At 47.4% G+C, this 16,335-nt stretch overlaps 1 protein-coding gene across 2 annotated transcripts in view; it reads left to right on the top strand.

Annotated features, from left to right (window-relative positions):
- The window catches only part of PRKCA (protein kinase C alpha), a 395,491-nt gene that overhangs the window by 330,511 nt on the left and 48,645 nt on the right, over positions 1-16,335 (top strand). For both annotated transcript variants that reach the window (XM_077853719.1, XM_077853720.1), the window contains 5 exons: positions 8,751-8,888; positions 9,709-9,882; positions 12,076-12,167; positions 14,716-14,778; positions 15,705-15,843. In XM_077853719.1, the coding sequence (XP_077709845.1) occupies positions 8,751-8,888; positions 9,709-9,882; positions 12,076-12,167; positions 14,716-14,778; positions 15,705-15,843 (606 nt within the window). The remainder of the gene's footprint in view (positions 1-8,750; positions 8,889-9,708; positions 9,883-12,075; positions 12,168-14,715; positions 14,779-15,704; positions 15,844-16,335) is intronic.

The raw sequence follows: 16,335 nt of genomic DNA on the forward strand, positions 1-16,335 counted from the left end.
AAGGTGCCTGTGCTGCTTGCAGGGGAGACAGAAAGGGAAAGATACAGTAGGTAGTGAGAGGCGCGTGAGAGAATCAATGCCATGGGAAGGACAGGACGAGGTGCCCTGTTGAAGCCTCGGCATTAAAGCATCACCTGAGCAGAGATGGGAGCGTGTCTTGTTCCTGTCTGGGTCAGAGGGAGCAGAAAGTGCAAAGGCCCTCAGGCAGCAAGCATGCTTGGCATGTTCCAGAGGATGAAAAAATTGTTTAGCCAGAGAACAATGGGCATTTTATTTACTCCAGATTACAGGAGGCTTTGATGCCCATGAGGTACCATCATCTTAACCCGTTGCCCAGTTACTGAATAGGAAGTAATGGATGTCATGACTCATGGCTGTTAGAAATACGCCGGCCATAATCCGTTAACAGTATCATTGAAAATGCCTTCAGTTCCTTTGTGGTTTTCTCCTCGTGAAATCTCTTGATTTAACCAGCATTGCAGTGGGTGTAGGTGAGTAAGTCACCTTAGGGCTAAGATGCTCTGCTAAGGTCCTTGGTTATATATGGCAAAGATATATACCTGTTTATGGAGCAGCACCCAAATGCCATCAGTCTTACGTTGTCAGAATTGTTTGCGTAAGCCCTGAATACAGGACGTTTTCATTGGTAGAAAAACGATTATAGAATAAATCTGCAATTATTCACTTGCTCCCATACTTGGTCATTGTTGGCCTGTCTGCCCTTGGAATCTTAGAAGTAGAAACTTATGTTGTCAGATTCCTCTCTCTACACTTTGCAAAACATCTTTGATAAATATATTCATCAAAGCCATATCTTCTGTTCTGCTAGGAGATGTAATATTGAAGACATTCACAAAAAAGGTACAAATTTACAATGACTTGCAGTTAAGTATTACAGCATACTTCAGAGGGTTACCTAGAGTCTCTATGATTATAGAATAGATGGCACCAAGAGATTTGGAATTACTTGATTAACTCTGCTTCCTTAGTGTAGAGAAACCTTTGAGCTTGGATTCCTACTGAAGATAAGTTAGCACGTCTTGGAAAAATTGCCAGTCAGGGTATAATCGTATTTGGGGCTGGCGATTCAGGACTACACACTTCCCTGTCTTTATTGTCTGTTGGTTTTCCCACATACAAAAGCTGGTGTATAATCACTTTACAAAATTGGCAAATTGCAGACTATCCTTGGTATTGTGTTAAACCATTTGGTACTGGCATTACTGTAGGTCTGATCGTCACAGCTTGGCGGCGGCAAATGGTCCAGCCTAATAGAGAGTTAGTTAGCACCTACTGCCATCCAATCCCTCACACCTGGTGCCATAGTTTGACAGATCCAGTTTTCAGTTTTCATTTGAAATCCGCCCCCCTAATAAGGAGCTGCATGTGGAGAGCCTTTGGCCATACATATAGCTGCTCAGGCAAAGGTATTTAACACACATACACACTTGGAGAATTTGGATTTGTGGTATTCAAATTCACTTCATATGATGTGCTTTACAGAAACTCACCATAGGAGTCCTTTAAATTTATGAACACCTCCAATGATTGCAGACTGTTAGGACTTTTAGAGAATGTATCTGGGGCATAAAATGAGATGCATGTCAGTTATTAGGAAATTTTCTGATGGGGAGAGCACAGGAAGTCAAGGTCTTTCCCTGCATGGTCCTAGCCCCTGAGGGAGCTACAGAAGATGCTCCAGAAATCAGAGCAGCTGGAGCTCAGACCCAGTTCCTCTCCTACCACACTGGGAGGGCATAGAAGCATGGAAGCCCACAGGGATCTGTCACGGCCTCCCCACAGGTCCCGAGCTCCCGCAGAGCCTGTCTGCAGGCTTGACATATATCCATAGTCACAGGGTTTCTGGGCCATGAGTCAGCCAAGCAGAACCCTGACCCAGGTGACCTGCTGCTGCTCATCCATGGTCCAGGAGCAGGTGGAGGCCAGGAGCCTGAGGGAAGTGCTCAAGGCAAAGGAAAGAAGTGCACAGTGAAGGATGTGATGTGAGGCCTTGCGCTGGGGGTTTTTGCAAAGGAGTCTTCATTTCACCTTCAGCATAGCCCAGGGGTGCAGAGGTCTTAGTACCACTGTATTACATGTGAGCAACCTGATGCTCAGAGAGGCCGTATCATCTGCCCAGAGTCACACAGCAAAAATGAGTAAAGCCAAGATTTGATCTAAACTCTTTGGAATCAAAGTCTGGGGCTCTTTCTAGAATTTGCCATTGATTTTACATGGTAATTGCCCTGGTGAAGGTGGAGAGGGTCACAGGGACTCTAAGGGGACTTTGAACTTAGTCTAGCACATCTGAAACATGCACGGGAATCATTTGAGGATCTTCTTAAAAAATGCATATTCTGGGATCCCTGGGTGGCGCAGTGGTTTGGCGCCTGCCTTTGGCCCAGGGTGCGATCCTGGAGACCCGGGATCGAATCCCACATCGGGCTCCCGGTGCATGGAGCCTGCTTCTCCCTCTGCCTCTCTCTCTCTCTCTCTCTCTCTCTCTGTGTGTGACTATCATAAATAAATAAAAATTTAAAAAAAAAAAAAAAAATAAAAAATAAAAAAAAAATGCATATTCTGATTCGTAGATCTGGGCTGGGGCCCAGGAATCTGCATTCCTGGCCAGCCTGCAGGTGATGCCAGTGCAGCTGATCCACAGACTACATGTTGAATAACAGGGACATAGACTATAGGACCTTTGGACTGCAGGCTCTTCGGAGGAGAGGCTACCTCACATTGATCTGATTTCCCCAGCATCTGGTCCCGTGTCTGGGGCATGACAGACCCACAGATATTTGTGGAATAAATGGTGGAGTGTTTAAATTCACCCACAAGGACCCATGAGTTGAATCAAAACATGTCCTGAGCAAGAACTCAAGATTTGAGATTTATCAGCAAGGAGCATTACCAGTGGGCTCCTAAGTGCTTTCAATCTGCAGCCCCATCTGATTCTCTGCTCCCTCCTCTGGAAACCAGCCTTCAGGAGACATCCTTGCTTCTCCTCTCCTGGTGTGAATTCCCGTTTGGGCACATAGCCCAGGGTGTCTGGCCCTGCAGGGTGTGTTTGCGTTGCTATCGTAAAGGATGCTGGCATGCTTATTCTGAGGCCTCCTTGGGTCTGCTGAAATCTCTGCAGTTAGACCATCAGCTTCAGCTTTATCCCTAGACACATACTATTTGCACTCCTGGTGAAGTCTGAATTACATTCACCACAAGGACAAGCCGTTATGTCAACAGTATGCAAGCTGAGAAGGGCAGGTCTCTTTGTCTTGCCAGGAGACCAGTTGCCAAACAACCCATTCAAAAGCTCAAAGAAAGAAACAGTCCAGAGGCTCATTGTTGGTCATTTGTCAGATCCCAGCGAAGTCTAGGGCAGTCAGGACTTCTCACTGGAGAAAGGTCCCTTCAGAGAAGCTTCTGAGGGCATGGTTTCAGCTCGCTGGCCCAGCTAGTGTGGCCTCTGGGGAGGGTCACTGTGTGTGGCCAACCTCCCTAAAGGCAGGGATGCCCTCACAGCCTTTGTCTGCGGCTGTCCCAGCATGACCAGTGATGGTTTGAGGGAAGGAGTTCCGATTACATGTGACCTCCAAATGCACAGTGTCCAGGGGCACCCTCTGAAATGACATACTTGGTAACAGCTGCTTTCCTGTAATTAACGTTTGGCAGATGGCTGGTTGGTATTGGCTACAAGCTGACTGTACCGTTCATGATTTGGCCTCTTCAAATTCTGCTGTAGGGCTTAATGAAGATGTATGATTTTGAATGAATCAATCAACCAATCAACCAATCAATGAGCTATTCAATGAATGTACAATTATGTGCTCAGTGCAGTGCTCGGCCTAAAGACACAAAGATGAATAAGATAGTCTCTGCCTTCCAGGACCTCACAGCCTAATGAGAAAGATCAGTAAATCCTCAGAAAAAGATCACGTGTTCATTTAGGCTCCCCAGAGAAGTCAGATCTGCCACAGGGTTTTGGGAGCAAGGACTTCATGTGGCAAGTGATCCCAAGAGATGGAGGGGTGGGGAAGTAGGACTGTGTCCCAGGGAAGGGTGGAAGCCAGCTAGGGTAAGGTAAGGGCAAGTCAGTTATCTGGTGGTGCCACCGTGGACACACTGGAGCTCAGTCCTGCTGGGAAGCTAAGGAAACAGCATGGAACATGCTGCCCCTTCATGGGGCAGCGACATGGGCGCTCCAGGCTTGCCCTGCAGGCACGGCCCCCACAGAACCCTCAGATAGCCTCAGATGTACACAGGGGTGCCAAGCCAAAAGCTCGGGATGTGGGCTGGTCACAGACGACATCTGCCACAGGTTGGAAATCCCAGGAGGGAGGAAGCAGCAAGAAGATGGAGAGGTGGTGCTTAAGCTGGATTTTGTAGATGAACGAGATAGCGAGGCCCCTGTAGGAAGGGTGACCAAAGACTGGAGGCTGGAACAGAGGGGGCCCGGGGAGTAGTGGGACTGAGATCAGAGACCCAACTGATAGCCAAGGCTCTCCTCCACCTCCATTGTGACAAGTTGGCCTTTCTCTGTCCAGCAGACAGGAAGCCAGGGAAGTACAACGGGGTCCCTCCAGGGAAGATACTGAAAGGAAGGTCACGGAAGTAGGGACACTAGAGGTGGGGCCGCCTCGAGAGAGAGGTAGTGAAGGAGGCCCTGAGAAGAGGCCAGATTCTGGACACATCCTGCAGGTAAACTTGGCATGACCTGCTGACAGATCAGCTGTACAGCGTGGAAGAAGCGTTAAATACTCCATAAGTATTCACAGGTTGCCCTAGGAGCTGTTGAGAACAGGGCCCTGGAGGGAGACTGGCAGAAAGTCTTTGGGGAGGGGTCCTCTGAAGAGATGACAAGCAAGCTAAAGCCTGCAGGAGGGGAGAAGTCAGCCCAGGAAGTGGTGGGGGACACGGCAGGACAGTCTCAGGTGAGTGTGACCATACTCCCACAGCAAGGGGCAGGTGGGGGGGTGGGGGGGGGGGTGGAGCAGCTGTGAAGGATGGGAATCCGGAGTCAGAGCCTGCCTGAAAGTAGAGGTGGAGGCCGTGTAGACCATCCTCCTGGGGGCCTCTGCCTTCCTTGCCCTTTGGCACCTCCCCAACCCCCCGCTGCACAGCTGCCAGGGTAGCCACCGGCGGTCTCCTCCAGCTGTGCTGTTTATTAGACCCAGGTTGAGCGAGACACCTGCCAGAGTCAGGCCCAGACCACTGAGGTTTTGATATCGTGGAATTGTCAGCTTTTGAAAACTCCATATTAGGATGGCTCCGTGCCATCCAGCAGCTAGCCTGCGGGTGGCAGCGTGGAAATGACTCCAGAAGCATACTCTGCAGGGGAAATGTGGAAGCCAGCTGCACAAAGCCCCCAGGCTGCTCTTATCTCAGGGCTGCCCAGGAGAGCTGGGGAGAAACCATCTCGCCCACTGGGCCGGGCCACTTTCTAGCCAGCCCCCCGACGGTGAGCATGGTCAGTGCGGCAGCCTGACCCATCCTCCTTCCAGACCACCCCCTGCGCTCCCAGCCACGTAAAACCCAATTCTGCTTCTGGCTAGAGAGACACAAGAATGGAATCTGCCCGGGCAGGGCAAGAAGCCGGTGTCCTTCCTCCATCCGGCTTCACCTCCTAGGAGTAGGAGACTCCTTTGTCAACATTCCTGCCAAACCTCACGGCTTGATTTCCGAGTGGAATCTAAGACCCTACTGCAGTTGGGTTCAGAAGCACTCAAATGCAAAAAAATGCTTTTGTTGCATTTACATGCCTTTGGGGAACATTTTTTCCCTACAACTGAACTGAACATAGCCCCAAAACTCAGTCTTTGCTCAATTATGGCCCCCCAGTGAGGGCAGTGTGCAAAATGCCCAATGTTTCTTCTGGAGATCGTCACCTACAGTAGCCCATGGACCCTCTTACCACCGTCTGTGGTGCTGAAGTGTCAAAGGAGGAAGGAGCAGGGACTCTAGGAATTCACGTGAGTCCAGAACCTCTGGTTAGGAGCCCCGTGCTTCAGATGGAAGCTAGGTGTTCATGAGCAGCCCCAGCAAGATCACAGCCTCACCCAGGTGAAGACACTTGTCAACTCTTCCAAGGACGTCAGAGCACGGAGTCCGTTGTCTGGGGGTCTTTCCAGAATTTACTGTGACGTTCCTGATAGGATAAAATTAATCTCCTCATGCCTCTTTCTGATAACTTATTAAAGAAGAACAGAATAGAGGGGCATAGTCAGTATTCTCATCTCAAACTTGAACTTCCTGATTGTTCGTTGCAATTTCGACGACACCCAGCAGAAAGTTAATCAACTTGGAATCATTCCCGGGGCAGATGTTTGAAGTAAAAGAGGACTTCTGCTGTCCGTTACCTCCATTTTGACCCCAGTCCGTACCTTCTAATTGATTGAGTTCTCCTTTCCAGCTTCTCTCTTAACTCAGGCATGAGACCCTGCGGGCAAAACATCCCGTGATGGGGACCGAAACTACCCTCTCCAGCAATAAGGAATGCCCTGAGCCAGCAAGACCCCCGGTGATTGACCCCAAGACAGCAATCAACTTGACCTGCACTGCTCAGCTGCATGCATGTACCCGCCAGCCTCTGCCCTGCGTCTTCCTGACATGATCCTGGGAGTGCTTTCAGCACTTTGGAGACAGTCTTTGAGACACTAGTCTGCTGTCTTCCTGGTGCTGGCCTCCCCCAAATAAATCACTTGCTCATTTCACCACCCCTCATTTGTCTGCCTTTGCATTGTGTCAGCGGCGAGTGGTCGAACCTGGTCTGTTTGGGACCCCCGGGGCCAGATCCTTCTCCCTAGCTTCCAGAAGACGGGGCTGGTCCTGCAGTTGAGCGGGGGAGGGTCCTGATGTGACATTAGCAGTTATATCTTGGCTCTTTCTCAAAAGCCTGTCTAAAAATTTCTCCCATTCTCTGTCAAAGGGGAGGCCCATACACGTATCACTGCAGTTCAGGTTATCATCTTTGAAGAGCGTCGATGTATCCAACGACCCCTGGGTTCACCTGTGTGTCCCACCAGGCACTGCCCATAGAAGAATCATATAGCAGTGTCAAATACTTTCAGCTCTGAAGCAAAAAAGTTAGGGCCATCTTTCCCCCATGTGTTAATGCCTCTACGTAAATCGGTGTGCTCAGTTATTCCAGGCACGCACTCAAGCCATGAGGTTCGATCCCAATGCAAACGTGTTATTTTTATCACAGAAGAGCATCACCCAACAGCACAGCATCTGATGAACACATTCAAGAGTCATATCCTTACTCAACCAGGATGTAGCGCGCATACCCTGTGCCGAGCACTGTGTGAGGCCTGGGCATCCAGAGATGGTTGCCTGTGCTAATGCAAAACCTCTTCAACAGAGCCTGGCACAGGGTGCTCGCTCAGTAACTGTGGGATGAAGGGATGCTGGTGCTCTAAGAGGGAATATGGTTTATTCCTCAAAGCCTTCTCTGCTGCTAAAGAAAACATGTCAGATCCTCCCATCTGCCCTTAAGAGCTAAGAACTGATGCTGATGTGCTCTGGTCACGTAGTAAAGCCCAGAACGCCTTCTTTATGTCCTATACTTTCTTTTTGGTAACTACATTGACTCGAGTGATGTCCTGGCACCTGCTCCAGAACTCCGAGCTGCTCTTAGGTCTGCTGCATTGGGGAAGAAGGCCAGGGAGGTGGGAGAGTGGGGGGGGGGAAGGGGTAGAGGGCGTACCTCATCATTAAGAATGTATCCAAAGCAATATAGTATTTGTCCTTGGGCTCAGGGCTGTGGCAGTTCAGCCACACTGCAGGACCCTGGCCTTTCAGCAGCTGACGTGGCCAGCGACTGGTCCCCTCACCGTCAGGCAAGTGTTCTACATGCAGAGTCTGTGGGGAGATTCTCCATGGGCTCCTTTGCTGACTGTTGAGACCTTCCCATGTGATCCCATTAGCCTTTCCTTTTTATGCCGAGCCTTCTTTCTCTCCTCCACCTTTTACCTGAGACAGACTCCAGCTCTTCAACCAGAGTAATGAGGGTGTGGTCTTTCCAGCATTTTTGTGTAGCATGAGCCTGGTTTATAAAAATGTCTTTTGGTCACTGAGCAAGGATTCGTCAGGTTCAAAGGGTGCTGTGTGTTTTGCGTGAAACCAGGTTTCCCGAGTTCAACTCTTGACTTAAAAACAAAAAACAAAACCAAAAAAATAAAAAAATAAAAATCCCACAACCTTATGTTCTTCTTACTATGCCTTTTAAAGCAGCAATAAATCATCCCCACAGCTTGCCGGTTTAGAGGTTCCTCTCCAGGAGACCATATTCTCCCTTTTTGCTAGGGTACAAGTTCCCTTCATGCAAATGAACTATTTGCATATTTAAGAATAGGAAAATCTACAAGTAAGAAAAGCATCAGTACACAGGGTATTGCTTCTATTATGTTAACCATTGTGAAGCACCCCATTCACCAAGAAGTAAACTTTGAAGTCCTAGAATGAAAATCAGAATCCCATGACTTGATTCTTGCTTAACTATGTAAAGAGTTGTCTCTTGATAGGTAAGGGCAGTTTTGTGGTGTTTTTTTTCTTCTACTTTGCAAATGTTGCCCTTAGGGTAAGCATGGCCACCAACTGAGATATTTATTAATATCTCATCATCCTGTGATTTCTTTTCTTGCCCCCATCCCACCTCCCACCTCCCAGCTGACCTCAAGCTTAATTAAATGCTTTCTATCACTTTTTCCTGGGAAAAATGACACATTGTTCTCACATGTGTGCTTGTTGTTTAGAAAGCCAAGCTTGGCCCCGCTGGTAACAAAGTAATCAGTCCTTCAGAAGACAGGAGACAACCTTCCAACAACCTGGACAGAGTGAAACTCACAGACTTCAATTTCCTCATGGTGCTGGGGAAGGGAAGTTTTGGAAAGGTAAGAGGACAGTTGTCAGGGAGCTGGAGGGGCGCTTCCAGAGAATGCTAGGATCAGTTCCATGCTCCCTAGGGTTTCCAGAACCACCCTTGAGATTTGCCTGCTCTGTACTCATTTCTGAGATGTTCCCCTGCCTACCCCGACCCACCCACCGCTTCATTTCATTAAAAACAACCATACCCAGAAAGCTACAGAGGGTTCACTCTGCATCACCATTTTGGGGTTGAGAACAGAGCAGGTGCTCCAACATGTTGGTTGAATAAATAATCTTCGCAACTAAAAATTACAAGGTGATTTGTAGTAAGCAAACGTAATGATTAAGAGGCACTGAACTGCGTTTCTTCAATGATCAACCTATATGTCTACATTTGGCTTCTCTGGCCCCAAATCTCATGATAGATCCAGGAAGTGATGTCCATCCTGCCTTTTTGTTTGTCTTGGCTCCTGACTCGTGAGAAGCTTATAAAAAGGTCAGTCACATTTTTGCCTAAAGGATGCTCCTGAAAAATGTGCACACTTCAAGGTGAATGCTGAGGACCAGGTATATTCCTTCCCGCAGCCACAAAAGCTCCATCATGCAACCATAGCCTACGCTGTGTACAAATCTTGACAGCTCCTCAATTAACCAATACTGGAAGAATTTAATCTGCACTGACATGCGATCTTTCAAAATTTGCACATAAAGTGGAACTTTGTGAATGTTTATATCATGCATTTATAAATTGGCACAAGGTGAACAGCCACCTGACCAGGTTCCTCCCCACTCCCATTACCAGACATACACTTCGAACCTTTCAGGTTCCCTTTCGTCTGCTCCCAGGTAATGCTTGCTGACAGGAAGGGCACAGAGGAACTGTATGCTATCAAAATCCTGAAGAAGGACGTGGTGATTCAAGATGATGACGTGGAGTGCACCATGGTAGAGAAGCGAGTCCTGGCCCTGCTTGACAAGCCCCCATTCCTGACACAGCTACACTCCTGCTTCCAGACAGTGGTAAGGACCCTGGGGGGGATGTTATCTGTGACAAGGTGTGTGGGCGTCTCTCCAGGGCCACCCTTGACCCAGTGTTCTAAGCATCTGAATCAACCTTCTCCAGTGGAAAAGGCTCGAGAAAGACATAACCTGGGAACAGCCTCTCACTCTTATGCCACTGGTAAATTTGGGGAGTCCCCTCTCTGGAATGTGCCCTACTTACAAGCTTGGCACTAATTCTCTTTGATTCAGCAAACATTTGGATCAAAGGTTTTCTTTATACCAAGCAGTGTGCTAAGACTTAAGAATACAAAACCAATAAAATAACCCACAGTCCTGGCTTTTTAAGACTACTGATCCAGTTGCCAAGCATTGCATTGGAACATGAGGAAACTTGATCTCATAAAAGAGTGTGTTCTTGTTGATGGCACACAGCAGGCTTGGCAGTCTGGTCTGTTTTGTATAGCCCATGAGCTCTGAGAAAGGTTAGAGGGGTAAAAAAAAAAAAAAAAAAAGAATGCTATTTTGTGACGTGTAAATTAGATGAAATTCACATTTCAGTGTCCATGAATCATTTTCTTGGAACACAGCCACGCTCCTTCATTCTCCGACGTCCACAGTGGCTCTGAGGCTGTGAAGGCAGAGTTGAATAGTTGCAAGAGATGCACAAAGCCCATGGTCTTTCCTGTTTAGCCCTTTACAGAAAGTTTGCCGAGCCCTGTCTTACAGTATAAATAAAAAAGAGGACAAAAGAGTTCCAAAGCACTGATGAGCCTGTAGTGGGGCCAGGGCAGTGGCATGGAGCTTGCAGGCAGCCTGCAAGAAACACGAACATTTCGAGGGCACCATCATCAGTCTTGCCCAAAGACAGGCTCTCCATTTCCTCAACGCCTGCCCTTTTTAAAGAGATGACTCAATAATCAGTAGCTATAATTAGTATTGTTATGATTACAATATCTTCAACTTTCTGTTGGCCGGAAAGTGACTCTCTGTTTTACGTCTCTCTTTAAAATGTCTTGGGAGGGACCCCTCAGTGCTCTTGGATTTTAGAATCTCAAAATGACAGTATAACCACACAGTGTCAGGGCAGGCAAGGGGCTGCAGAGTCAGGTGCCAGCCACTGCGTGTCAGCCTGGCACTGGTGGCATGGACAGCCCCCTCCTCCCGGCAGCACCAAAGTAGGGCCGAAGAGGGAAGAGCAATATAACAGAGAGGGACCCATGTCTGCGAGTCCTAGCCCGGATCCTATCACCCTGGTTACACTGACGAAGCTCCAGAAAGCAACAAAACATGGAAATAAAGATGGAATTAAAATTCATAACAGGAAAGCTAGAGATGGAAGCTCCCGGAGCTATTTCCTGGCTGCTAGCACCAGCTTCATCATTTTTTCCCTCCCCGTGCAACACTTTAATGTTTAATAACTTCAGCAAAATGTCTAGAAGCGAACAGAGGTCGGCTTTCCCCTGGGTGTGCTGTGCTGTTAGCTATTTCGCTGTTCAACCCCATTTTCCCCCATCTGCCCCACTGTGATGTCCTCATAAACATGCACACTTACTGGGGTCAATGATGTACACCCTCCGTGGGGCTGACAATTAACACACCAGTGACAGAGAAGATGAAGAACAATATTTGGGCCTATTATGGATGCAACAGCACATCTGATTAGCCTCGTCATGTATAGTCCCTTCCCCCACAGTCAATATCGTTGGGCATTTATAATTTATGAGCCCAGCCTAACTCACGAGATTGGTTTTCGGAAGCTTCCAGTGAAACACACGACTACAGCACTGTGGTTTGCCTCCCAGACACTGCAAACCAGAAACACCAGTTAAAAGTAAATAATTGGCCCACTTGGATTCTTCACACCATCCCTAACTTAGACATGTCTTCTGTGTGCAGGAGAGAGGGAAGAGGGTTTGAGGCCGTTACTGTAATAGGAAGCATGTGGAACCAGATGGGGACAGGCATGTTGACAGAGCGCCATTATTTCAGAGTTACATTAATGGCTTTATACTTCCCGAGGCCCTCATGTGGTAGGGTCTATTACTTATTTTTTATTTGGGAAGAAAAAATTTGAAGGGCTCCACTGAGCAGATCTGCCAGCGAAGCCCACGGTTTACTAACTAATGAGAAAGCAAAGCACAGCCTAGAAAGTAATGGAAGCCTCTCTGCCGGTGACCAAGCCCTGCTCACATGTTGAACCTTCATCTTCAGGATCGACTGTACTTCGTCATGGAATACGTCAATGGTGGGGACCTCATGTACCACATTCAGCAAGTAGGAAAATTTAAGGAACCACAAGCAGTGTGAGTACTATTTTTTTTTTAAGGCCTTTAATTTAGACAGCACATAGAAACTTCTGGGTGAAGTATGGACGTAGGGCTTCACCGTCCTCCGACCTGAGCCCTGTAACTTCCCAGGGGGCAGACTTATTGGTTGGGTCCATCTACACCCATCCCAAGGAGAGGTTTGTTCTACTTCCAGTAAGTTGGAGATGCTGGTGTATCCCCCTCTCACCCAGTTCCACCCTCACTGATTGAGTCAGCCACTCATGATACAACAAATCGTTGTTGTACACCCACAACACACCAGGCATTAGGAGTGTGAAAGGCTCTCTGCCCTGTGGGAGCTCACCATCTGCCCTGGAGTAGAAGAGGTCACTCGACAATTGTAACATGTAGCCATAATTTTAGAGGTGGCACCACGCAAGCCCTGATAAAGAGGGGAGTGAGGGTTGCACATCCTCAGGCAATGCCCAAGCCAGCAGGGCGGAAGGTAAGGTTTGAGATTGAGGGTGAGGGGAGCTCCAGGTGATGAGCCTGATGGAGGACCTGGCTGAGGACCATGGAAGGCTGTGGGGGGCTTGACACCATCAGGCTAAGTTTTCAGAGAGCTCTGACCAAGAGGGGAAGGAGGAAGGGAGAGTGGGGACTGGTGCATGGGGGTTGGTGAAAAATCTATGTAGAGGAGAAAGAATGGAACTTTAATTAGACCTTGACCTTGGAGCCAAAGAGGAGGAAGGGTCTTTGAGAAACATCCTGGAGGAAGAAAAGCAGAACTTGGTGTAGAACAAGAAACCTTTTCAGGTGATACCTCATTTTAGGGTTGGGGGCAGCCACAGAAGAGATGGTTTGGGTGGGGAATCATGAGCTCAGTTGGGAGGGTTTGATTAGGATGTAAGAGTCAGCAGCACAGGGCAGAGACATGGGCTCCGGGGGAACAGAGAAAATGGTCCATCTAAGGGGGGACTTTGGTATCAGAAAAATCATCCTGTTTTCCAGGGGCTAGAAGATCACAGGACAGGCAGCAGGAGCAAATGTATACAAACAGCTATTTCATTTCCCCCAGGGAGGATGCAGAGTGGGCATATACCCTGATTAATCAAGTTAGCTAATGTTCATTGGATTCTGGCCGGTGTTTCGGTCTAAAAGATAAATCTGAAAAACTGTTGGCCTGCGTGGGTTGGTGTGTCTTAGATTGAGTGAAGATTGAGTGAAGGCGGAAGAGGGACTGCTTTGGTAGCAAGCTTAAAATATGCAAAGAGGGATTTTTTTTTTCATTCTCAGATTTCTTTATTAATCAAATACACAAATGCCAATCAGATTTTTGTTGAAGGGGATTTTTTTTCCTAAGTTTTTAAAAATTTATTTATTCATGAGGAACACAGAGGCAGAGACACAGGCAGAGGGAGAAGCAGGCTCCCTGCCGGGAGCCTGATGTGAGACTTGATCCCAGGACCCCAGGATCACACCCTGAGCTAAAGGCAGATGCTCAACCACTGAGCACCCCTCCATTTCTATTTTTATTTTTCAGTCTTCAGAAATGCCTTTTTCCCCTGTCTTACTCTGTTAGTTATAAAGCATTAGAATGCTCGGGTTGTAAAGCCCAGCTTGATGGAGCTGCAAAGAGCAAGTAGCCGAATAGCCACCTTGTTCTGAGGTAACATCAAGGTGTCTCATCCAGCGCCCTTTGGTTGTATTTGTGTTGCTAGAAAATGTTTATTTTAAAAATACAGAAAAGCACGAAAATAACGCAAAAGTTGCCTTTAATCCTCTCTTCCTTCCACCACCCCTTCCCTGTCTTGCCAGCCTTCAGGGGTGCCCCCTGCCCAGTTAGAGTTTGGTCCTTATCACCAAAGGTTGCCCTCTGCCTGTGTAGACATTGTGCCGATTTTAAACCTCCCAGGTGTGATGTTTGCACAGACACAGCCTTGTGGCTCCTCAGACTTCAGAGATTCCTAAATGCTATGCAAATTTTAAAACCTCTTTCAGCATTTACTCTGAGTTTATTATGAATTATTTAAAAGGGTAAACTCAAGTATGAATCATGGTGTGTGTGTCCCATTTATCCCAGCACTTGGGGCGGGGACGGGTGGGGGGGGGTGAGTACAGCAGCTACAGAGTGCATCACACACTCTACTTTGTCTTCTAGGGAATCACTGCATCTTTACACACTAACGCATTCTGTCCATGAATAGGGAAATGCACATTTTCTCCACCCTTCCCCAGTCCTGACACAGAAGAGTCTAGCAGCCACTTTTTAAAAGATTGCATTAGGAACTTCTTGTAAGCAGTAAATTAACTGTCTACTGGCTTCAAACAAGAAGTGCTTGTTTCTGGACAGGTAGTAAGCCTGTCTCTTTGACATATTAGCTGTAGAATTCCTTGGGGAGGTGAGAGTGATAAAATGGCAGAGGGAAGGATGAAGGGTTTGTCACATGTAGGGTGATGTTGATCTCTGATAGTCGCGGGATCTTACATTTTTTTTGCCTCACTGATGCCCAAACTGGAAGGTACAAAATGTTCAGAAATCCACAGAGCAAGCCAGAGACCTGATGAGCATTTTCTTTTGCAGATTTTATGCGGCAGAGATTTCCATTGGATTGTTCTTTCTTCATAAAAGAGGAATCATTTACAGGTGCGTATGGAAGCTCTGCTGCCAGCAGTGCAGCTGAGAGTCTTCCTGGACCTCTGGTCCTCCGTGTGCACATATAATTCTGTGATGGGGACCTAAGACAGACTTGATAACCCTCGAGGTCACAGAGACCTGCTGGGACCCACCTTTGCCTACAGCCTCCAGGCAAATCAGAGCTATTTTCTGATCTCTAGACCTCAAAAGATGTTGCATCTTATTTCTGCTTCCCACAAGAAAACATGGCTTTTCTCTCCACTGACAGCTCCTTCCTCTGCCTTTTTTTTTTTTTTTTTTTTTGAATGGAGATCAGGGAGCAATGGAAACCGAATTTTTGTTCTAGATGCTCAGCAGGAGAAAAATATGGGGTGTAGGGGATAAGCAGAGGAAAAACTGTTGAGTTAAATTCTTCAGGTGGTGAGCAACAGCACAAGTCTGATGCCAAAAAAAGGAGAATGTCTTCTAGTATTCGTCGAAGAGTACAAGGACGTATGGCACTAGGGCAGAATGCAATAGCCACACGTGCGTGAGCCCATGAGGTAGTTCTGAACCTGTGATTGGGCAAACCTGGTTGTAGGCCAGGCCCTCTGTATGGGACAATAGCAAATCAAATGAGTGGGATCTGCCCAGGCCTGCTAAATTGGAATCTGGTGATTCACATGCTCAGCCAAGGTCAGTGATCGCTAGTCCAACCATTTAATCATTTATTCGGTGTGCATTTATTAAGTACCTACTGTATTCTAGGCACTACAGTAGGCTCTGGAGATGTAAAAAAACAAAACCCAGTAATCCCTGGTCCCCACTCTCCCAGGACTCATAGTTAATACACCATTGCAATGGCAGCTAGTCACATAGCCTTCTGTCTCACTAGCTCTGGAGCAGACTGTGTGATGTCATGGGATGGACTCTGATGCTCTCCTGCTTCCTTGCAGGGATCTGAAGTTAGACAATGTCATGCTGGATTCGGAAGGGCATATCAAGATTGCTGATTTTGGGATGTGCAAAGAACACATGATGGATGGAGTCACAACCAGGACCTTCTGCGGGACTCCAGATTACATTGCCCCGGAGGTAGGGCCCCCCGATTCTCCTTGTTTTCTAGACCAGACCTTTCAAATCACACATACAACCTCCTCATTGGGGTATGGAATCATTAGTGAATAACTAAGTCGTGACCACAAAATGGGCTAAACTAAGCTAAATAAAGCAAAATAGAAAACAAGTGTGAGAGCTCACTGCATAGTACGGTATGTCTTATTTCACGGAACTTTGTTATGTGTAAGCTGCTTGTATGGTGGAATGTGTTTCTTACACAGTCATGGTCAAAACAATTTAAGCTATACTGTCGGGCAGAGAAAGTAGAGATCTTGGTTGTAAAAATGCTCCGCATGGGAAAACTGGATCAAAAGGTGATTCCAATGATGACTTTATAGTAAAATTACAGTGATTAGTGCCCTACCTCACCCATTGAGTGGGTCATGGTGTTTAATCTAGACAGAACATTTCAGTGTGGTTATAAACAGTGTGGTTCCAAGATGTGTGATTACAGCAGTGGCCATACTG

The sequence above is a fragment of the Canis aureus genome, chromosome 16 (assembly GCF_053574225.1).
Source record: "Canis aureus isolate CA01 chromosome 16, VMU_Caureus_v.1.0, whole genome shotgun sequence".
Taxonomy (NCBI): Eukaryota; Metazoa; Chordata; class Mammalia; order Carnivora; family Canidae; genus Canis; species Canis aureus.